This window comes from Anopheles aquasalis, chromosome 3 (assembly GCF_943734665.1).
Source record: "Anopheles aquasalis chromosome 3, idAnoAquaMG_Q_19, whole genome shotgun sequence".
Taxonomy (NCBI): Eukaryota; Metazoa; Arthropoda; class Insecta; order Diptera; family Culicidae; genus Anopheles; species Anopheles aquasalis.
Genome location: NC_064878.1, coordinates 62,051,049 through 62,073,438, shown reverse-complemented (window position 1 = coordinate 62,073,438; position 22,390 = coordinate 62,051,049). Strand labels below are relative to the sequence as shown.

General features: G+C 51.5%; 4 protein-coding genes across 4 annotated transcripts; 2 read left to right on the top strand and 2 right to left on the bottom strand.

Moving 5' to 3' along the window:
- Window positions 1–8,083: 8,083 nt before the first annotated feature.
- On the bottom strand, window positions 8,084–9,815 carry LOC126578138 (uncharacterized). Its single transcript, XM_050240440.1, has 3 exons — window positions 9,741–9,815; window positions 8,374–9,612; window positions 8,084–8,293 (listed from the first exon to the last, which is right to left on the bottom strand). Exons 1-3 carry the CDS (start codon window positions 9,813–9,815, stop codon window positions 8,084–8,086), a joined length of 1,524 nt encoding a protein of 507 aa, XP_050096397.1.
- A 584-nt stretch (window positions 9,816–10,399) lies between these two features.
- Window positions 10,400–12,215, bottom strand: LOC126578133 (uncharacterized). Its single transcript, XM_050240431.1, has 3 exons — window positions 12,139–12,215; window positions 10,789–12,054; window positions 10,400–10,710 (listed from the first exon to the last, which is right to left on the bottom strand). Exons 1-3 carry the CDS (start codon window positions 12,199–12,201, stop codon window positions 10,468–10,470), a joined length of 1,572 nt encoding a protein of 523 aa, XP_050096388.1. The 5' UTR covers window positions 12,202–12,215; the 3' UTR covers window positions 10,400–10,467.
- A 1,687-nt stretch (window positions 12,216–13,902) lies between these two features.
- LOC126578136 (uncharacterized) lies at window positions 13,903–15,570 on the top strand. Its single transcript, XM_050240438.1, has 3 exons — window positions 13,903–13,950; window positions 14,035–15,294; window positions 15,358–15,570. Exons 1-3 carry the CDS (start codon window positions 13,906–13,908, stop codon window positions 15,568–15,570), a joined length of 1,518 nt encoding a protein of 505 aa, XP_050096395.1. The 5' UTR covers window positions 13,903–13,905.
- Window positions 15,571–17,540: 1,970 nt separating this feature from the next.
- LOC126578135 (uncharacterized) lies at window positions 17,541–19,273 on the top strand. The gene is made up of 3 exons (XM_050240437.1): window positions 17,541–17,588; window positions 17,673–18,932; window positions 18,996–19,273. Exons 1-3 carry the CDS (start codon window positions 17,544–17,546, stop codon window positions 19,206–19,208), a joined length of 1,518 nt encoding a protein of 505 aa, XP_050096394.1. The 5' UTR covers window positions 17,541–17,543; the 3' UTR covers window positions 19,209–19,273.
- The last annotated feature ends 3,117 nt before the right edge of the window (window positions 19,274–22,390 follow it).

Sequence of the window (22,390 nt, the reverse complement as noted above, 5' to 3'; positions counted from 1 at the left end):
TGCCAGAACATTATCACGGAGCAGCAGCAGCAGCAGCATAGTAGGTGGGTTGGTGGGTGGGTAAGTGGGTGGTGATGGAATTTATTCCCACTTTGCCCACACCCAAGACCGCTTTCCCTGTGAGTTCGGGGGAAAGCCAAGGCCAAGAAGCCATGCGCTCTCGCTCTCTGTTTCTCCTTTTCTCTCTCGTTGCGCTTGCTAGCGCTTGAGCATCCCGCCCCACTCCTTTCTACATCCGGTGTTTGACTTTTACATTTTTGCTTCCTTTGCCACCGACCACTCCACCCTCCCCAGGACACCCACCCAGTGTATGTGAGAGAGAGAGAGAAGAGAGAGCGAACACTCGAAGAGGCTTTATTTATTATATTTCCCACAATAATCGAGTGGATCGAGTGGCAGCGAGGCGCAAGGACCTGGCACCTTCCCCATTCTCGTCTCGTCGCGGTATGGGCGTTGCAGGCGAACGCGGAAGGAATTTTTTCGGAAAGTTTGTCAGCTGTGCACACCGTGGCCACGCTTTTCCGCCCTTCGAGGACGAGCAGAGAAGAGCGTACCAAACTGTAGACCGACCGAGGAGCGACTGGTTTCGACAATTTCGTACAATTTCTTGAGTGATTCCCGGTGGCCAAAGCTTTTACACAAGACAATCTGCTGCATTCACTGTTGTACAGTTCATTTGGCCGCGCTTCCCTCTCTTAGTAGGACCTCAATGAGCTCGATGGACGATGGCAACACAGTTCAGGACGATCCACAATTGTAATGATGAACGAAAGTCAGTCTCGAAGAAAGAAGGAGAGAGCGAGCTACAATCCCCTTTTGTCCTTGTCCCGTTAGCCGTTGTTGGCCAGTTCAAGTGTGGAATGAAAAATGGGAGTCTGGAAGTGGATCCTTCCTCCATCGCCTCCACATCCACAAAACTCCAACAGCAACATAAACCATCATCTCTCCGTCTTTCCCTCGCTGCCTCTCGCTTCATCTGGCGCGCTATCACTCTGCCTATCCTACAGCCACCCCCCCAGGCGGGAGTCTTGTGAGGCATGTGGGAAGAGGGGATCACGTTCAGGAGTAGCGCCAGTGCGTCGCCACCCTTGGCTGCTGCCACTTCGCTAACTTCGCAGCATTGCGCCGTGCCGTGCCGTGCCGTGATTGGAATAATGATACGGAGTAGCTAACAGAGCAATCTGCACCAGATGGAGCACAAAAGGAAGAGAGAGCGAGAGAAAGAGAGAGAGAGGGGAAGAGGGCGAGGGACAGACGAGTGTTGATTCCCGCAAATCGAGGCGAAAAATTGCTTAAGCTAACAGTAGTATATGATAGAGAGAGAGAGAGAGAGAGAGAGAGAGAGAGAGAGAGAGAGAGAGAGAGATGTAAATGCGATAGAGAGAGGGAGACAGTGTGAGGGAGGAAGATTGCTTAAGGGAGTTTGGGAGGCGTATAGCGATCCATCCTTGGAACTTCACAGCCAACCAAAGGGCGAGCTTGCACAAGACGCTGACGATGCTAATGGGATGAGGTGACCGTAATGGAGTCAGATCGGATAACATGCCAATACATTGTACGTAGACTGGAAAGGAAAATTGCCTAAAATTCAGACTAGAGAACGTACAGCGAGCTTCTTCATCTTAGGAGTTCGGAACGCAAGAACTGTTTAAAAGTGATCTTTTTCGGACAGCCTGATGGATCCTTCAGTGGCTTCGATGAGCATCGAATCGAGAGATGGTCACCGGGCCCTGCATCCTATTCAAATAGTGGTTCTGCAACCTTTCGAGTACTTCCTTGGCTGTCTACTGCTATCGCAATTTGCAACGAAGAGAACGGAAGCAGCAGAACATAACCGGTGGAGTAAAACACCATCTTTTGCTCAGAAAAGGGCCAAGTAACTTACATACCAGCGTCAGCAGGATAGGAAGAGCGAGAGAGAGAGAGACACGAAAAGTGGGAGAGAATGTGGAAAGCTAAGCGTGTCAAAGCTCCACTCGTTGCGACCCTCGTTTTCGTCGTCGTCGTCGATCCGAACCTGCGCTCCACAAAACGGTCCCTGTTCCACATTTGCTCCACAGCAAACTGTCCCATCCTCTACTACGCCACCGGGTCTCCTGGAAGAGAGGCAGAGCGATGGTGTGGCGTGGAAAATGGCGGACGCAGACGCCGCTGCTGCTGTCCCTCTGGCTATGGAGGTTGGTCGGGAACAGGTTGTGTCGATGCGGTTTGCGAGGAAAAGGGGGCCCGGGGTAGACCTATACATAGAGTGACATTGCAGCACTCATCTTCTTCTGCCAACGTTATTTTTTTTTGTCGTTGTTTCTGTCCCTCACCGAACGAACGCTCGCCGACGACGAACTCAAACTCAGTTCCGTGAGTTCCGTTGGGAGGTTCTGGCTGGCATCAGCAGTCCATGTGTATCCACAGTGTACATAGGACATCAAGTTTGCTCACTGTGTGTAAGAGTGAGAGCGTGGGAATGCGAGATAAAGAGAGGGAGAAAGTATGGCGAAGGCAATGGAGGCGCCTGGTGATGGCAAATGGAGGCGCCTGGTACGCCACCGTTTGGAAGGAAAAAAAAAACAGCGAAAGAAACGAAACGGAGAGCGATGCGAAGCGAAGGGCAATACTCAGCGAGACAACAACGAAACGTCCTACCACCCCTCCCCTCTCCTCGTTTTGTTTCCCCCTGGCGATGGATTGAGTCGCTGGCCTGCCTGGTGGGCGCGTGCAGTTGACTTGCTGTTGCTGCTGTTGCTGCTCTAACCATCCAGCACAAGCCACGTGACGTCGACAATGTCCTGCCAGGGGTTGGGGAGCCACATTTTTTTCTTTTATTTTATTTTAAGCGAGGAGTGAGTTGGGACGCTGCAACATATGCTGTCGGGGCTGGGAGAGTCGAGGCGGTGGCCTCGCCGGTGGCCGGTATGCAAAGGGATGTACGCCGTTCTCGGGATTGTTTATTTATTTGCTTTTGATTTAGGCGTTTCGGCGGGCGGGCAAGTCCCTCGTTGCTTGTACACGGAGCCAACGTTTTCAATCCAGCTTGAACTCGACGGTTCCACGTCGACTCACTGACAAATGAGTCGTGGCCTACTGTGATGGCTAACGCTTTGTTGTTTAATCTTTTTATTTTTGTATCTTTCAATGCGTGTTTGTTGTTATCGATAAGGAGAACAACGATAACACAGCTTTACACATAATTCACCGTAAAACGTGGCCCGCGCTTCTGTTCTTTCTAGTGCATAACCGATTGCAGTAGGAATGCTCGTGAAACCTGGAATCTTCTCTAGCCAACGGGTCCTGGGGCATCATTCCTGGATTTATTATCATTCTCGCAATGCTGGTGCAGCTAGTGGTGAAGCGGAGAGAGAGAGAGAGAGATCACGGGGATGGGAAAAGGGCCCTCTGTGGTCCGAGAAATGGCCAAAGTTAGCTGGTCGATAGTCGGTGCACGTTCTGCCTTGCGAATCTACATTCCTACGGGCTGGATTTCCATTCCTACTCCCGTCTCCCCTTGGGAGGAACATGGAACTTACGGTTCCATGGGCATGTACGTGTGTTCCAGGAATTGTGTATGGGTGTGTGTCCGGTTGGTAAGTTCTGAACGTAAGTTCATCGTGTAACTGCTGCTGCACTGCAACTTTGACTCCGAATCCTATGTCCGACGCAGTGAAACTATGCATACACGATGTGAACGTGGGACTGAACCATGCGAGCGAGGGCCAGTAGAACCAAAACCATGCCCACTCTCTGGCCAGAGCAGCTTCCCCGGGAAGAAAGAGACAGTAGCGTGATGGAGGGACCGCAGGGAGTTGAGAATTGCAGTAGAGACTCGGGTGTACTTTGGTTGTACTCTCGTAGCCAGTGGTTCAACCATTAAGAAGAAGAAGAAGCAAAGAAGCACAGTAGTATCCCAGATTTGCTGTGCTCACTAACGCTACTGTCACGGAACGTGAGTGAGAAGGTCATCAACAATCCATCGCCCATTGGTTGTCAATCGCATCGAGAGCCTTCAGAGCACTACGTACAGCCTTAAAGCCATTCATGTACCTCGGCGTAGTGTTACTAACAGGCTGCTCTGTCCAAAAGTAGTTCTAATACCAAAATCAAACCAAAAGAGTCACTCACTGGACCTGAAACCCGATGATTCGGGGCTCAGAAATGATCCACGAACCGGGGGGGGAATGAGGGAAAGGCTGTATAAACCAACAACCCCAGACCGAGCATCGCAAGATACTGTTACTTCATCTCCACCGCCCCAGCGATGTTGCAACTGCAACAACGCTAGTTTGGCCTCCTAGGGGCCCTTTTTGGAGCCCTGTTTGGATAGCTGGTGGCGCCCGGTTACCCAACACCAAATACAGAGAGATTGAACGTTTGGAAGAAACTATTATAAAAGGTACTCCCAGTGGACGTCCCCGGCAGTGACACTATCCTCGTCTCACCCGGTGGTCTGTACGCGTTCTGTCTGTTGAGCGCGTGTACGAGAGAGCGAGAGACAGAGAACGCGCGTGTCTGTGTGTCAGCGAATGTATGTGTGTTGTTATCGAAAAAAAAGGGAAAACTTAAAATAAAGAACCGAAGAAATGCAGCTACCTCTATTACGCCGGAACTGCTTGCCTTGGGTGTTGGCTGCAACGTTCTGTCTGCTGCTGTTGCAGGTAAGCCAATTGCTCACAGTGAAACGCTGATCTTACTGGAACCCAAAACGAACCTAACTCCACTCCTTTTTTGGGCAGCACCACCCGGTGAGTGCGGATCCGCGGCCCGATTTTAGCGTCGATTTCGCCCTCTACGGTACCTCCGACGTAGCGGCGGCCATCGCCGACAATGTGCTGGAGTTGAGCAACCTAAACGCCGACCTGGTGGTGGTGATTCAGTCGCAGTATCCGCTGCTGGGTGTGCTGGCCACACTGGTGCAGGGCATCGGTTCTACGCTCCTGAGCGATGTGCAGGAGCTCGCTACCGTGCTGAGCCAGCTGGTGGAATCGAACGATTCGGAGGAGTTTGGTCGATTCGATGAGTTGCTCGACAAGATCCAATCGGTGGTTGACTCGTTCGACCTTTATCTGGCGTCAATCTACGAGCAGTTGGGCCAGTTCCCGCACACCTGCCTGCGGGCTCAGTTGACCGATCAGCTGAACTGCATCCGCCGTGGACTGGAGGATCTGTACGATGCGGTGGCGAAGCTGAAGGCCGCCATCCGCCCGCTGCTCGGTTCCGAAGAGTCGAGCGACGAGCACGAGCGCGGCTGCCGCAATCTTCCGATCCACTACGTGTACCAGCTGACGTACGCACTCCGAACGCTCCGGGCACTGCTTCCGGTCGTGCGCTACACGCTCACCATCACCGTGGACAACACCCGGACGGCCGATGCGTACCTGGTGCGTCTGGCAAGTGAAGCGGGCGAAGCACAGTCCGTCGAGCAGTACCTGCAACAGATCGATGCCACCTACGTCCTCACGGATGTCCGGGGACGGATCGACACGACGCTGCTGGCCGGCCCGACCGGGTTGCCGGCCGAGCGAACCGCTGTCAACGCGCTGACCAACCTGACACCGCTCAACAGCTTCCGGCCGATCACGAACGCCCTGTCGGCGATGGAGTCGGCGCTTCGAAATGGTACGAACGCGGAGGTGGCCTTCTACAACGCGCTGGCCGCCATCGGGACGCACCTGGCGACCATACTGACCGATCTCAACATTCCACGGATCGACAATTCCGAGGTCGTTCGGGAGCTCATCTTGGCGCTGCTATCGAACTGTGCCCACGGACGCTACTGTTTCCACAAGTACTCGGAGCTACTGTTCAATCTGGCCGGTGCCGGGGTGGCAGGCGTTGAGAAATGCATCCACCGGGAGCGGGAACGTCTGGACTATCTGCGTGACACGCTGCTCCGGCACGTCACGGCCCTCGGGCACGATTTCGAGGACATTGCGCAGAACCTGGCCGTGTGCAACGCGCTGAACCAGCGTGACGAACGGAACAAGTGTGTCAGGAGTGTAAGTTTCCTCGGAGGGGGGGGGGGGGGGGGGGGGGGGATTGTTGGTACATCGGCGTTTCTGCATCGTCTCTGTATCGTTCATTCTAGGTTTCACCGTTCTACACCGCCCTGGCCAATAACTTCGCCAGCAAGTTTAACAATCTACTCGCTACCGGCACGTCGGAAGCGAACGCGGTGAAGAACCGGCTGGCGGCCTGTGTCCGTGTCCTGCAGGCCAACATCATTGATGGTGCGCTCGATGAGCTGCTGGATGAAATCCGGCAGTGCAAGGTGAATGGTCCAGCTGAGTTGCCAACGCTGCCACCACCAGAACCAGAGCCGCTCCAGTAACGCCCAATGACCCCTCCACGATGATGACCACCCGCTAACGTGGCCAAGAGGCCCGGAATGTGTGCGTGCGTGAGTGTTCGCTGTGGACCGCCGACCTTTTTAATAAATGCATCTTTCGAGACAAACTACGACAGCGTATCTCATCCGTCAGCACGCTGGCGAGGCCTACTTTGCACTCATGCGGGACTTTTGACAGCTTTTGGGGAATCGAAAAACGAGAAGAACCGATCGGCCATTACAATTCCCTTGCTGCAATCGAGGGCCATCGAGAAAAGCCGTGAATTCTCCGGCATGCGGTTTGTCGCAGATTGTTTACACATCTGCCGGTCTGCAGACGGTGCTGCTGCGCTTCCCTCAAACACAGACACAAACTTGTCGCACACAACCCGTCGTTTCGTGGTGTGGCGGGGACTGTCGGACTCTGCTTGGTCCTTTTACCATTTGCCACTGATAGGACGGAAGAAGATCCATCCATCAGTGGTATGGTGCGATTGGCTAGAAGTATCCCTTTGCCAGGGTTTCCTTACAATCTAGTAGCCGCTGGCTGCCCAAAAGTCAATGGCAGTTCCGCTTAATATTAATCGCAGTAACCGTCGATCTGTCGCTGGACCGAATAAGAGGTTAGGTATCGTTTGGGCCTACTGCTACTCGTGGAAGGACTAGACCGTGACCGTTAGACCAAACGAATTGAAATGCAACCAGAGTATCCCTGGCCGAGGCGAGTACGAGACAAAGATGGAGCCACCATGCCCCTCCCCTTTCACCATCCACCCACTAACACACACAAAGACGCACAGTAGTATGTTAAATTTAAACATTTCCCAACATAATCGCGTTAATAATAGACCACGGCCCTCCCGGTCTCCCGTCTGATGAAACCGATCATCATCTTCCTGTTCCTGCTGTTTGCTGCTGCTGCTGCTGCTCTCTCTCTCTCTTTTTCTCTCTCGTTTCGTGTATTTATAACCAAACCGCACCGAGAGTGCCCCCCACCGGGCGCAACCAACAAACCGCTCCCCGATTTCGTGAAGGCAAACGGACGGACGGACGGACGGACGGACGGACGGACGGACGGACGGACGGACGGACGGACGGACGAACTGCAGCGCACACCAGACTAGGGAAGCGACGATGGCTCTAAATGATTGTCTATTAATAATCTGTAAATCATATAAACTCGTTAGCTTCTTGGTTGTTTCTTCTGCTACCTTGCTTGCTGCTTCGTGCAAGCCTGACTCTCTGTCGCGTGAACACTGTATTCGTATTGTAGTGTATGCGTCCGTCCGCGTGTTTGAGAGAGCGATAGAACACGTGTACGGTTGGGGAATGCAACATCTTCCCCCCCCCCCCCCCGGGTGGCGCCTTGGTCGCAGCGAACCCAAAGTGATTGCCATTTCGCTGAGTAGCGTTATTCGACCTTTATACGCCATTCGAACCGGAACCAGTTGGTGATCGGTGATTTTCTTGGTCGAGACGGATCTGAAATTACTTCTCGTTGCTCCAGAACAGAAACTAGCACTGTTTATGGGGCTATGCTGGATTCCATTCTGGATTCGCTGTAATCGTCATAGTTGCAAACAACTGAAACACCTAAAACACAACACCTACTGCTGTGCAAATAGCATCATCTTCATGGAGCAGCACTAGCATCACCATTTGGTTCTCATTTTGGAACAACAAAAAAAGAGAGTCTCAAGGCCCCGGCCAAGGTCGTTACGTCGGTGTAAGAGATCCTGTGTTTTATTGAAACTCTCAAGATCACGATCAATTGTCCGCGTTCGGTCCACCGAGGGCACACTGCCGGATGTCGTCGGTCAGGTACTGCTCGTTGTCCTCCATCACCGTCAGCTTGAGCAGCTCGACGCAAATGAGGTACCGGTTGGCGCTCGATGCCGTCGCACTGCTGATGAAGTTAAACACCGCCTTCAGCTTGTTGCCAAACTGGATCGCAATGTCAGTGTAATAACCGGACAACTGGGAAGCAAAGCGAGAAAGAGAGCGAGAGAGAGAGAGAGCTGTGAGAAGAAGTAATGGGGCATGTGGCATGGACTTACCGTCGAAAGGCACGAAGCATCCAGCTGATAAGGTGCGAGCCCCGTACAGACGGCAATCTCGGTCAGCAGATCCTCGTAATCGTACTGCAGCTGCAGGATCAACGATGGCAACAGGTCGTTCAGCTGCTCCAACCGTGGAATCTCAAGATCGAAACACTGATTCACACTATCGCTGAGCGCCGTGATCGTACCAAACACCAGCCCGTAGTACTTGTAGAAACAGAACTGTGCGTATCCTCCGTTCTCGATCAGCGTAATGATGAGGCTATCGAGTGCGTCCGACCAGAAAATGCCGGGTGTCGCGTTACCGGTAAGTGACTCCTGCAGCGCATCGAGCAGTGCCTGCAGTGCAGCGCGCATCTTCGGATAGTAAACCGTCGTGAGGGAGTCGGTGTGCGTCTTGAAGCTACCGATCGGTCCCGCCAGTGCCGTCACATTGACCGCCGCCTGCTGGATCGCCCCGACCGCCTGCGTATGGTTGCCGAACTCCGTCTGCACGGTGACCGCGATCTTATCCGTCACGTTCTTCACGTCCGCCATCAGACTCTGGTAGTTGGTGTCGGTGGCCGAGAGCGCTTCCTTCACCAGCAGCAGATACTTGTCGGCCATCGCAATGTTCTCGAGCGTACTGTCGACGCTGAACTTGACCACCGGCAGGTAGGCGCGGAGTTGATTCACGAAAAACACCAACTGGTACACGTGCACCGGTTTGACGTGCTGCTTCAGCATGTCCACGGTCACGTCGGCCGTATTGCCACCGGCCTGCAGGGTCGCATCGTTCAGGGCGGACTGCATGGCCATCAGTGCCTGGGTGATATCGATCAGTCCCTTCACGACCCGTGCGAAACCATCCAGCAGCATATCGGGCACGTAATGGCCGATCAGGTCGTTGATGATGGTGATGGTCGGCGGTAGCTCCACATTGATCGTCACATTCAGGGCGATGATTTTGGTGTAGACGGGTTCGAATGCGCCCGTAATGTTGTTGGAGTTGTTCGCGACCAGTGCCATCCCGAGCGGTGGTAGCTCACTACCGACGCTGACCAGCACGAGGCTAATATTCCGCAGCGTATCGACCAGTGTCTGTAGTCCCGGGTAGCCCGAAAGCGTCACCAGCTCCGTATTATCGTCCAGTGCAATCAGGACCGTGTTCGCATCGCTGATCGCTTTCGACACCTTGGGGCTGCCCGCGATCGGAAAGTTGATGCCAAAGTCTGGCTTCGCTGCTGCCCATGGCACCTGGAGCGTGCCCACAACGAATAGAATGGTGATTGGCATAGGAAAAAGGGAGTAGAAATGGATCAATTGTCTTCCACTTCTTCTTCTTCTTCTTCAGGAGATCATAGCAAACCAGCAAGCAGCATTACCTGCACTACCACCAGAAGACAGAGCGCCCACCAGAGCACCGGTTTACCGCGGCCCGACCGTAGTGACCGGACCATGGTTCGTGTTACGTGCACGGAACGAGACGAGATGATGGCGACGCAAGATGGCGGATGATTATGCTCCTGCCTTCACTCTATGGTCACTCGCTGCTGAATTGCTGCTATGCTATGCTGCTGCAACCGAAGAAAAAGCCCTCGCAATCCAGAGCTTGCTTCGTCGGCACCGATTCGTGGTAACTGAGACGATGCGCAATATGGTGGGTCCCGCAAACGGGTAGCGCGCGGCTACTCAGCACACGCGACCGCAGACCGCCACCGGCTGTGACTGTGCACCAGCTGTGCAAAGAAGCACACAGACGCACATGCATACACACATGCAATGGACTACAGGATCCATTTGGCAGCGAAACAGGGAGACGTGCTAGGTGACTGCAATTAAAAACACCAATCTTATCCAAGTAGCCGTCGGTCTGACACCTATCGTCCTATTGATACACCTTCTATGAACCTTTCTTTCTCTCTCTCTCTCTCTCTCTCTCTCTCTCTCTCTCAAATCCAATGATCATCCTTTTCTTACTATCGATTTCTCAATCATCCTTGACCCCAAGGATTCTCAATCAACACGATAATCTCTGGTGTTCCGGGAGAGAAGAGGAGCAGTTTTATTTGCAAATCATCACCATCATCATTATCATTATCATCATCATCATTATTCGGTTGTATTGTCGGTCAGGTAGTAGTCGAGGGAGGCTGTTGGACCATCGACGGCACACACGTTGAGGGCGGCCTCAAAGTCAAGCAAATCTTGGGCGAAGTCGATCTCGAACAGTTTGACCCGAATGCAGACCGTCATCCGGTAGCCACTGGCGTGCAGCTCGTGGTCAAGCGAACGGTACAACAGATCCAGCTTTCCACCGAACGCCTCGGCCAGCGGTTGGTAGAAGGTGTTGAGCTACAGGAACGGAAAGAAAGCAACAGAGTCACAACATTGATGTCCATAATGATTTCGTACTGGGCGTGGAAACCTTACCAGCGCTACACAGTCGCCCCGGTTGGTGGTCGATGCGATACCATTGCAGATGGCAAGCTCGCCGAGCACATCCTCGTAATCGTACACCAGCGTATCGAGAATGAGCTCGAGCGTCCGTTGGTACTTCTGTAGGCGCGGTACCTCGTCCACGATACACGACGATGCCTCATAAGCATACTCGGCGATCATCCAGGAGAAGTAACCCTTGTACTTGTGGAAACAGTAGCGCGAGTAGCGATCGTTCGCCACCAGCGTGCTGATGAGCAAGGTCACCAGTGAACCATTGTTGGTGTTGACCAGTGGATCCAGAATGCCGAATGCGGCCGTTACCGTGGTGCGCACTCCTTCCAGGAGAGCGGGAACACTTGGGTTCTTAGTGCTGAACGTGATCAGGCTACTGTTGTACTGCTGGACGGCACTCGTCAGGTTAGCGCCGCTCGGGACCGTCGTCAGGTTAGTCAGCAGCAGTGCTTCGGCGGACAGGTTAGTGAGATCAGCACCGATCTTACCGATGACGCTACCACTAATCGTCTGATTGATCGCACCGAGCGGTTCATCCAGGGGGTCAAGCAACTCCGACGAGCTGCCGATCGTCTGGTCAATATCGTTCTTCAACACCGTCAAAAAGCTGTCCGCTACGAGCACGTTCTCGATCGAGCTATCGACGGTATACTGCAACACCGGGATGCTACCCTTCAGCTGCTTCAGCTGATTGTACAGCGCCAGCACTAGCGTCGGTTTGAGATTGCTCGCGACGATGGCGGCCGGAACGGTGGCACTACCGGCCTGAAGGATCGCGTTCTGTGCCTTACCCAGGAGCGTCGTGAGCGTTCCGTTGATCTGTCCCAACGCTTTGCCAATGTGCTGGAAGCTGTCGATAAACTTCGCCCCCAGACCCTTCTGAATCATTGTCTGCAGAGTGACCATGATGCCCGGTAGCGTGTTTTGCGTGTAGTTGGTGACTGCTTCGACCGCACTGAGAGCCGGCCCGAATGCACCCGTCACGTTGCCACTGTTATCCTGCGCAAGGCTGACGATCGTGCTGGAGATCGCACTTCCCATCGTGTTGAACCGATCGGCCACCTGCACGACGATTCCGAGCACATCCCGTAGTAGCTGGTTGTCGGAGATTAGCGTGATGTTTCCCGTGGTACTGTTGACGGCCGTCGAGATGCTTCCGATCACGCTCGAGCTGCTCGACACCTTACCCTTACCGGTGACGCTAGCATCGAGAGCAAAATCAGGACGCGGCTCAGCGGTCGAACACTGTGAGCGAGAGAGGGAGAGCAAGAGAGCGCACGCACTCATTAGCAGAGCAGTTTGCAGGACACTTCCTTCCTTATCGCCTACCTTTAGTAGCGCAAGCAGACACAACGCCAACGCCAGCTTGGCTCGGGGCACGTTCATCAACATTTTGCCTGCCCTGTATGTCCTTTGCCCTGTGTCTGTCGTCTTACGGAAGAGGTACTGCAGCGTTCAATCGATGATAGAGATCAACTAACGGTCGAAGATCGCACGCAAGGGTACGTACGTGGCGGCCCGATATGTCGGTCGCTACTTGGCAAATGTTTCCTTCGCTAGCGTGGCTTACCCGTGCCCGTGGCCTGCAGCTGTGCCGGGGGTGGGGGGGGGGGGGGGGGGTGGGAGGAAGGAGATGACAGTAGCGGCACCGCCAGACAGTCAAACAGTCAGTCAAGTGGCTGCATGGCGGCTGTGTCAACAGTACGAGACACACGAGCCCAGCTAGGGAGCGGTGGTGGTGCTGCTGGAGCTAGTTTGACGTCCTAATGGTCCTTTTTTGGGGCCGATGTTTCTGCTGCATGTCTACGATTGCAGAATGGAATGACTACTGTTCTCAGCAGCTAGAACACCGAGGACTAATAAGCCCTAACGATCGATCCCGATCCCTACCAAAAAAAACGGAAAGGGCACAGGGCCGCCGCGGAATCAGCCTACTTCTGAGACGTCTACCGTTTCATGGGAGAGTTCGTGGCGGTCGTGGCGAATCGGGAGAACTGTTTACTCAGCTTTCTACGAGGCACCTACGCACGCTACGCCGTAAAAGCCACGTCGCTCCGTTTTGCGCCTCTAAATGTCGAAAACTCGTAGGTTCCTTAGTTTCTCTGTACAGGAAACTATTATTATTATTATGATATTCTGTGATGCTTCAGCTTAAGAAGCTTAAGAACTACATTCTTAGGTACATTAGCGTAAACGCTTGGTGATGTGCGCGGTAGTTCCAAGCGGCGTTATGGACCATGAAACAGGCACGGAATGAACTACGAATTTTAGATCGCTATCTAAAATAGCACAACTTCATCCACATACTATGATTTGCGTTACTCTGCCACGGTAACGGAACAGGCAAGCGCTGCTGCGGTTGTTTTGCTGATATTTCAGGTGGTTCAGGCTAAGGCCACAGCAGGTTCTAACGCACCGCCTAGCAACGGTACACCATGGTACATACACTCGAGACTGTCTAACCTTGTTTTTGGATTGTTTTTTTTTTTTAAACCAACCTGATCTTGTTTGTCCAACGAATCTGCTGCTGCGTTGCAAAAGTGCGTGGACCGATGCCCTCCAAATGACTCACGGGAGAAATTGGCGCACAAGAAATCAAATGCATAATATTGGGATGAAACTGTTTTTATTTTTTATATTTTCATGGTGCTGCATTCATGATGCATTCATATTGTACAGTTTATGACAGGAAAATGGTGCCACGGAAGCAACCAGAATTGAATGGAAGTAGTATGTCTTTGATCGGGGCGCAAGCTTTGTCAAGGTGGCCAAGGTTTAAAAGTTAGCTACGGAACCGCCAGCGAAAACGATAGGCCTAGATACGAACTTACCGCTTGCATCGATACGCATTAGTTTGCACAGTTGGAAGATGGTCGGGTAAGACACAGTGCACAGTTTTTGGGAATAGCGAATTGAATTCAACACGTCACTTCTTTCTCCTCACCCTCCATCCATTCTATTCAACGAGAAAGAAGGGCTCAACTGGAGGACACATATGGCACACTATTTGACACCACCACGGTATAAAAGAACACTAAATCGACTGGAGGAGTATCAGTTGCTAGTTCTCTGGCAAAGCGCACTACAGTGAGCAAGATGAATCGCCTAGTACTAGCCGTTGGTGTCTTCTGTCTGCTGCAGGTAAGCTAGAACGACGAACCCCTCGGGTAAGCATAATCAGCAGGAGCTTGTACTCACCCTCAACCATCCTCTCCTAATTCGCAGGGAGTCTTGGCCAATCCGCGGCCAGATTTCGGCGTTCAGCCAACTATTCCTGTCAGTGCCACCGTGAAGGTATCGTTCGAAAATGCATTCGCCGAAGTCACCGATATCACCGATTTACCGCTCAACCAAACGTTGGTCATCAGCAATGCCAAGCTGCAAGCTGTCTATATAGCGCTCAAAGAAATTCTTAATCAAACCACCACCTTGACATCGGCTTTTATGTACGATGAGCTGTTCACCGTAGACAATGGAACGACGCTAGCGTTCGCTAACATTCTACAACCGATCGATGATATGGTTACCTACATCAACATTACCGCCGAAACCGATATCATAACTCCACTGAACGATTCGACTAGTTACTTTGGTATTTTGGACGAGCTGGACGATGAGTTTACACGCTTTGCCTTAGGCTTGGTTGATCTGAAGACAGAACTGTTGGCAGTAAAGGGGGACCTTGATAGTGCCGTAAGTGCCAACTCTGGCAGCCCCGCTATCTCTGTTACCCAGTTGGCCACCTATCTGAAATCCGCGGCCGTGTACAAGCTGGTGCGCGCCATCAACCGCGTCAAGGCGTACCTGCCGGTCATCACCTACACGCTCGACACTGTCTATGAAAACCTCCTTACAGCCAATGCTTTTATCGACGATCTGCAAGCCGCTGTGAGTGGGCTCGCGAACAGTAATGGTACTGATTACGCCACCGCCTACAAGATTAGCTCGGACGCTGTCGAACTGAGTGCTTCCACCGGAATTTCTACAAACCTGAACGTCACATTGAGCCTTAACGACACACTGGGCGCTATTACTAATTTCGTGGCCACCAGTAGCGCGACTACCATTCTATCCAAACTCGGGGAATTGGCCACGAAGGACACGTCTCTTCAAGCTTCGTCGCTGACATCCGAATTCAGTAACACACTGATCGCCCTTAAGGCCTTCATTAGCTCAACTGCTTCGAATGTGAACATCACGACTGATCCAAACGTACAAATATTGATCGACGTTTTGATGGGTAACAACTATGGCTACGGACGCTACTGTTACTACAAGTACAAGGAGCTCTTTGCTAACCTCTTCGACAACGCAATGGACGCTGGTTTCGAGTGTACCGACAAGGAGGCCGAACGTCTGAAGAATCTGCAGGATATCATCACTGCTCTACTGGTTCAAATCGCTTTCGATACGGAGGAGATCGTCGCTCAAATTAATCTGTGCGCCAGCCTTCCATCTGCTCAGGCCAACGTATGCGTTGCAGCGGTAAGTGATGGAGAAGTGATACTCAATCAAGGATTCTTATGGCTTTCGTTTCTGTCTCCTTAGGTTACTGGCTACTACGTTGATCTGTTTACCGCAACATCACATAAGATCGATGCGCTGTACTCGTTCGTTACGAAGGAAGCCGTCGCCAGCAGGAACCGTCTGTTGATGTGCTTCCGGCTGGTCAGCTACCAGCTGGGAGGTGCCGATGCCGGCACACTCGTCAACAATGTGCAGATTTGTGCCATGGATGGTCCTGCTGGTACCCTTGAGTAAGGTCAACGGAATGAATACCTAAAACTCCCGAACACTGAATAAAACCAACTGCATATCATCGCATCAAACAGCTGGTTCTAGGTTATTTGTTCACGATCGTCAGCCGCTTGCCACTTGTCGTGCTCCTTATCGTTCGTTTTCCTTATCCTTCCCATTTCTGCATTATCTTTTGCTGACCTCTTGAAATATGAGCTTGGAGTATTTCTTTACTCTCCTGCCCTGAAGGATCTGGACATGGTACAGCTAACTGGAACTAGCTGATTTACCTGGTTACATAGGGATGTACGGGTTGCTCGGATCAACATCTAAAAACTATCAGAATACTTTTCTCAAACTTTTCCTAGCACACAAGCGATAGACTGCGAACTGTAGCCGAAGCTGTAGAGATGACTTATTGTCCAGCATTATGTGCTAGAGAACAAACATATGAATCAAGACAACCGTTCCGTGTTTTAGATGAATTGTTAAGTTGAGTGTGTCGAAGGTTTGTTTGAGTTTGGGTGAATACATTTGTTCGAGTGTTCGAGAATTAATATTCCTATTCTTTCCATTCGTTTGTCTAAGTAATATTTTCAAGCCGTTCCGGCTAACTAAGCTAGGTGCTTTGAATCAAAAGTAGGAACTAAAAAACACAGAATGTCGAAAGGAACTCCAAGAATTCCAACCGATAACATTAACAGTAATAGCTGGAACATACTTTAAAGGGGCTTAGGTATTGTTTTGAACCTTAGTTATTTTTATGGCTGTTGAATAATTGAAACAAAACTGACAAAGATATTGTCTTTTTTATTAGAAAATCGTGCTTAATGCATGGGTCAGTGCAGCTCGCTACTTTGAATCGCGATTCACAAAACCAACGTTTCCGTAGTCGGTTGCCATCCTACCGTAAAAACTACTGGACCGATCGATTTGAAATTTTGAAATCACATAAACTGTATGCTATCTGCCTGGTTTTATTCATCGTCAAGTTTTCATTGAAATTGATGATGATTTTTGTTTAAATAATTATGTAAAACTCCTTTTGTTAGGGAAAATCGTAAAAAGCATCACTTTTTTAACTTCAAAAATCTGTCAAAAATTGAAAAATTTGAAATTCGACAGAAACTCGACGGGACTACCTGGATAAACTTATAATCTAACAGAAACATGCTTATTTGTATATCGTAAGGCAATCTTCTGTATTGACATCAAATGGCCATTACTTACTCGTCCATCGCTTCTGCAGCGGGGTTTTCATCAGGCTGGCTAAGGCACACTAAGCCACTACTGCCTCAGGCACTAAAGTTGCACTGTCCTAAAGTTGCTAGCAGCCTACGTGGCCATACAGCTTCCACGACACTAGCAACAGTCAGGGGAACAGGTCAACCCCATTGAGGTGAAGGTATCCTGTTCCGAGACCCTTTGCGCCAAGTAGAAGTCGACCGAGCCGTATGGAAGGATGCGAGAGATCGAACTGACGTAGTGACCATGTATCCGGCAGCTAATTGCGCTGTTGGCGGCACATCTCATTTCTACTCTACTGCGATCACTACAGGCCCTATGGGCTGAGCTTAGGCTGTTCTATTTACTACTCTACTTTGACAAACTGTTACTTTGCTTCGCACAAGAGTGCGTATCAGTGCGTAATTTGGAAACGTGGCCATGATTTAGAGGTGCCACCGCAGATCTTCCAACGAAGCACACGGTCTTGGATACAAGATTTTGTCACTTGCACCAATACGCATTCGTTTGCACAGCTGGAAGACGGTCGGGCACAGTATCGCGGTTTCGGGAATAGCGAATCGAATCCTCTGCCCTGATGCACTCCCCGGACTTCACAACAACCCACCCCCACCAGCATTGGGTGGCATTGGGGAAGGCGGGGTTGCACATATGGCTCACGAGTTGGCACCGAAGCGGTATAAAAGAACACTGGATCAACTGGAGAAGTATCAGTTGCTAGTCCTCTGGCAAAGCGCACTACAGTGAGCAAGATGAATCGCCTAGTACTAGCCGTTGGTGTCTTCTGTCTGCTGCAGGTAAGCTAGAACGACAAGCCCCTCGGGTAAGCATAATCAGCAGGAGCTTGTACTCACCCTGGACCATCCTCTCCTAATTCGTAGGGAGTCTTGGCCAATCCGCGGCCAGATTTCGGCGTTCAGCCAACTATTCCTGTCAGTGCCACCGTGAAGGTATCGTTCGAAAATGCATTCGCCGAAGTCACCGATATCACCGATTTACCGCTCAACCAAACGTTGGTCATCAGCAATGCCAAGCTGCAAGCTGTCTATATAGCGCTCAAAGAAATTCTTAATCAAACCACCACCTTGACATCGGCTTTTATGTACGATGAGCTGTTCACCGTAGACAATGGAACGACGCTAGCGTTCGCTAACATTCTACAACCGATCGATGATATGGTTACCTACATCAACATTACCGCCGAAACCGACATCATAACTCCACTGAACGATTCGACTAGTTACTTTGGTATTTTGGACGAGCTGGACGATGAGTTTACACGCCTTGCCCTAGGCTTGGTTGATCTGAAGACAGAACTGTTGGCAGTAAAGGGAAACCTTGATAGTGCCGTAAGTGCCAACTCTGGCAGCCCCGCTATCTCTGTTACCCAGTTGGCCACCTATCTGAAATCCGCGGCCGTGTACAAGCTGGTGCGCGCCATCAACCGCGTCAAGGCGTACCTGCCGGTCATCACCTACACGCTCGACACTGTCTATGAAAACCTCCTTACAGCCAATGCTTTTATCGACGATCTGCAAGCCGCTGTGAGTAGTGTCCCGAGCAGTAATACCACTGATTACGCCGCCGCCTACAAGATTAGCTCGGACGCTGTCGAGCTGGAGGCCTCCACCGGAATCGCTGCGAACCTGAACGTGACATTGAACCTTAACGACACACTGGGCGCTATTACTAATTTCGTGGCCACCAGTAACGCGACTACCATTCTAACCAAACTCGGGGAATTGGCCACGAAGGACACGTCTCTTCAAGCTTCGTCGCTGACATCCGAATTCAATAACACACTGAACGACCTTAAGGCCTTCATTAACTCAAGAGTTTCTAGTGTGAACGTCACTACTGATCCACGCGTACAAGTATTGATCGACGTTTTGATGGGTAACAACTATGGCTTCGGACGCTACTGTTACTACAAGTACAAGGAGCTCTTTGCTAACCTCTTCGACAACGGAGTGGACGCTGGTTTCGAGTGTACCGACAAGGAGGCCGAACGTCTGAAGAATCTGCAGGATATCATCACTGCTCTACTGGTTCAAATCGCTTTCGATACGGAGGAGATCGTCGCTCAAATTAATCTGTGCGCCAGCCTTCCATCTGCTCAGGCCAACGCATGCGTTGCAGCGGTAAGTGATGGAGAAGTGATACTCAATCAAGGATTCTCATGGCTTTCGTTTCTGTCTCCTTAGGTTACTGGCTACTACGTTGATCTGTTTGCCGCAACATCACAGAAGATCGATGCGCTGTACACGTTCGTTACGAAGGAAGCCGTCGCCAGCAGGAACCGTCTGTTGATCTGCTTCCAGCTGGTCAGCTTCCAGCAAGGAGATGCCGAAGCTGGAGCAATCGTCAACAATGTGCAGATTTGTGCCAGGGATGGTCCTGCTGGTACCCTTGAGTAAAGTCAATGGCACAAGAATCCTAGAACTCCCGAACACTGAATAAAACCGACCCCATATTATTATAGCAGCATCACAGCAAACGGCTTTTTTTCTCCTTCTCTCTTTTTCTCTGGCTCTATCACGGTCAACTACTCATCTGGGTCCGGGCGGACGGGCACAGCAGCTTACGTCATCGTTTCAATGTGTTCGCTAATCAGCCACTCTCTGCTCTCGGCTGTCCCGCCTGTTTAGCACCTCGCGAAATGGCGGCCTGAGTCGACGGTGATGGTGCGAACCGGCCCTCGCTCTCGTTCTTCATTTCAAGCGGATCATGGCATGCTGAGGGAGGGCGCCAATGAAGTCACTAAATTTGTTTACATTTGTCCGACCGTTCATTCGGTCACTTGTGGTCTGCATGGCTTAGCTTTCCTGGTTTTGCCTACAGTTTGTTGCCGTCTTTTCTGTGATCAATCGGCGATCCTACGTTTCTTGTTGTTTCACGCTTTTTGATCACTTTCTTATTGATCGGTGTGTCGGAGGCTGCGACGCGAGCTTAACCGCCGATTAGAGCATCAGCACGACAGGACGATCCCGTTCCAAAAGCCACTGGCAAACGGCACCCTGCCGATCATAAGCCAGGGGTGGCGCTGAACGAGATAAGAAGGTGACCCGTAGCACGGTGCTGAACGTAGAACCGCTGCATGAATCTGTTCCCAGACTCAGGCAGTCCCGTTGGCCCACCCATTCCCAGCCGGTCGACAAAGGTAACCGAACTTCTTCGCAGTAACACACCCCACCCCTTACCCCTTCTTCAGCTGGCCGTTCACCCAAATGAGAGTAGATCGGCATCAGCAGCCAAGTAGCAACGGTGAAGCGAGGGCTTCCAGCGTCCAGCGAAGCGAGATGACGATTTGACTGGAGCTGAGAGCCGGAGCAGAGAGCGCTCATCATGGGCCTCCGGTGGAAGGGGGATTCGCGAGCATGAACATATCCGGTGTGCTGTCCGGTGGAAGGTGCTACACCCTTCTTCTGCTTCTTTCACTCCTCGCCATGGCCCAGCATAATAGGCAGCTAAACTCGAGCCAGTCAGCCAGCCAGCCAGCCAGCCACCGAAACCGTAAGCCCGTGGCAACGCGGGCATCTGGACAGCGTAACCGCGGCAAGAGGGCTTTTGCTGCGCCTCAACCTCCGCCACCACTCGTTTTTGGCTTCTGAGTTGGTCCGGTTGGTGCGGTTGGTGGTGTCTTCCGCGTCTTCGCTACGGTACGCATGTGATCGCGATCACGATCTACTCTTTGATCTGGTCATTCATCATTTTTGCCTCTCTTCCGCCCTATGCTAACGGGGCCATCAGCGACGGGGGTCGATGGTAGGTGCTGCCAGTGCTGCCTTTTGTGCCGTTGGACCTGGAATTAACGGCGGCTATCGAGGGCATCGCCGTCCGTGGAACGGTCCCAGCCGCTCGCCTGGTGCTGCTGCTGCTGCTGCTGGTGGTGGGCCGCACTGCGCACGGCATTCAAGGATCATTACCGGATCAGCCGCCCTAGAAAGGGTGTGCGCGGTGCAGCACGCGACCGTGGAATGTCGTGAGGTGACGGTGGAATGCCGGGTCCAGTGCAGCGTCACAAGTCTGTGGTGTATGTGTGGTTGCATTGTTTGAATCGATTTTCCGGTTTTGCTCGTCATCGATCGATTGAACGATGCAGAAGGAAAGAAAGGAACAGAACCCTTGCCCGGTTGCTTGGATCCGTTCTGTGTGTTGGTATGAAGGAAGACAGCTGCATGGGTGACGATTTTGGAGTTTTCCCTGCCTTCTACGATCTCATAGCTGTTCCCATCTGATTCTCTGATATTCGTCGACGCCTCTTACTTACACAGTGATATTTTTTTAAATTTTGCTTGGTGCTATCGCATGCCTTTTACTAATCCTATTGTGTGTTTATTCTGTTACCTTGTTTCCATATTGTGTTTACTATTATCTATGAATGGATTGCGTAAAAGGTTATCTATCTTCACTTACTATTGGGGATTTTTTTCCCTTTTTTTTTAGATTAATCACTCTTTCACTTCTTTTTCCGTTTTATTCCTTTCTATCGCGTCATTTGCTCAATGTTACTTAGAAGATACTCACTATTGAATTCTTTTCTATATGTGTAAAATGTTTTATGATTTTGACGGTTCTCGATTGCACTCACAGTGCCAATCGTCGTCTACTCTTTGCCCACCATACGATAGCAACTTTTCGTTTGCGATAAATTGTCATTTGGAGCCTTGAAAGCTACACAAGACATCATTGTTGTGGATCGTATCCTGCTGCATAAGTGATCACCTATTGGCTAGACATTCGTTTGACCACCTTGCGGATGTCCTGGAGTTTTGCTGTGGCTCGAAAACTCGCTCAATAGCCGATGCCCTCCTATGTGCCAATGCTGGAACAGCCTCCCGATTGAGCGGTCGTACATTGAACCGAGAAATCATCGAGAACCCCCCTTAGGCTGAGGAAAGTTAAATCAATTTATCAACTTTAGCTCGTTCGACGGAGACGAAAAGAAGAACCACGGACCACGGAAAGCTCATCTTCCCAGCACCCAACAAATCGCGTGCACTACGTAGAGAGCAAGGGAATGAGATGAAGAGACTGAGAGCGACTGGTTGGAGCTGGTTGGAAACAGTAAAACCACCCCAGTCCCAAGCCACCCAAGCCACAATCGTCGAATGAAACGGTGTCTGAGGGGCCGAAGCAGCATCAAACAACAACAAATACATTAAATAGTGGCCCCGGTACCCTTCCTCACCCGCCGTTTTCTGCTCTCACGCACCCCTTTCGGCGACCCCACCCAACGGATACGACCGGGAATGCTGGACTAATCGTTCCGATATTGAATGTTCTCGCTCGCCTCGCGGGATGATGATGATACCGATGGTGTGTGATGGTTCTTGGTCGCCGTCGTCGCCGCCACCACCATTCCAGAGTGTGCTGGGGGAAGGGGGAGAGGGAGCTTTAACCCCCGGACCCATTCCCGGACCTTAAAGCATCCCCTTTCGGAGGGCATCGCGCATCTTCTCGCGGTCCGTTTTGATTTATCATTCCTACTGTCGGCTTCCTTCTTTCTCTTCTCTCTCTCTCTCTCTCTCTCTCTCTCTTTCGCTTCTTTTCCGTGTCTTCGATTCACACTCCATCGGACACCAATTGGGTCGGAGGA

What these genes read in the sequence shown, in the direction of transcription:
- LOC126578138 (XM_050240440.1), bottom strand. Translation starts at nt 9,815, where the DNA reads ATGGTCCGGTCACTACGGTCGGGCCGCGGTAAACCGGTGCTCTGGTGG. An exon ending in GTCTTCTGGTGGTAGTGCAG is followed by an intron (nt 9,613 to 9,740) that starts GTAATGCTGCTT and finishes GGCACGCTCCAG; the next exon opens with GTGCCATGGGCAGCAGCGAA. An exon ending in ATGCTTCGTGCCTTTCGACG is followed by an intron (nt 8,294 to 8,373) that starts GTAAGTCCATGC and finishes TTTGCTTCCCAG; the next exon opens with TTGTCCGGTTATTACACTGA.
- LOC126578133 (XM_050240431.1), bottom strand. Translation starts at nt 12,201, where the DNA reads ATGTTGATGAACGTGCCCCGAGCCAAGCTGGCGTTGGCGTTGTGTCTG. An exon ending in GTCTGCTTGCGCTACTAAAG is followed by an intron (nt 12,055 to 12,138) that starts GTAGGCGATAAG and finishes TCTCGCTCACAG; the next exon opens with TGTTCGACCGCTGAGCCGCG. An exon ending in GGGGCGACTGTGTAGCGCTG is followed by an intron (nt 10,711 to 10,788) that starts GTAAGGTTTCCA and finishes CCGTTCCTGTAG; the next exon opens with CTCAACACCTTCTACCAACC.
- LOC126578136 (XM_050240438.1), top strand. Translation starts at nt 13,906, where the DNA reads ATGAATCGCCTAGTACTAGCCGTTGGTGTCTTCTGTCTGCTGCAG. An exon ending in GTGTCTTCTGTCTGCTGCAG is followed by an intron (nt 13,951 to 14,034) that starts GTAAGCTAGAAC and finishes CCTAATTCGCAG; the next exon opens with GGAGTCTTGGCCAATCCGCG. An exon ending in CCAACGTATGCGTTGCAGCG is followed by an intron (nt 15,295 to 15,357) that starts GTAAGTGATGGA and finishes CTGTCTCCTTAG; the next exon opens with GTTACTGGCTACTACGTTGA.
- LOC126578135 (XM_050240437.1), top strand. Translation starts at nt 17,544, where the DNA reads ATGAATCGCCTAGTACTAGCCGTTGGTGTCTTCTGTCTGCTGCAG. An exon ending in GTGTCTTCTGTCTGCTGCAG is followed by an intron (nt 17,589 to 17,672) that starts GTAAGCTAGAAC and finishes CCTAATTCGTAG; the next exon opens with GGAGTCTTGGCCAATCCGCG. An exon ending in CCAACGCATGCGTTGCAGCG is followed by an intron (nt 18,933 to 18,995) that starts GTAAGTGATGGA and finishes CTGTCTCCTTAG; the next exon opens with GTTACTGGCTACTACGTTGA.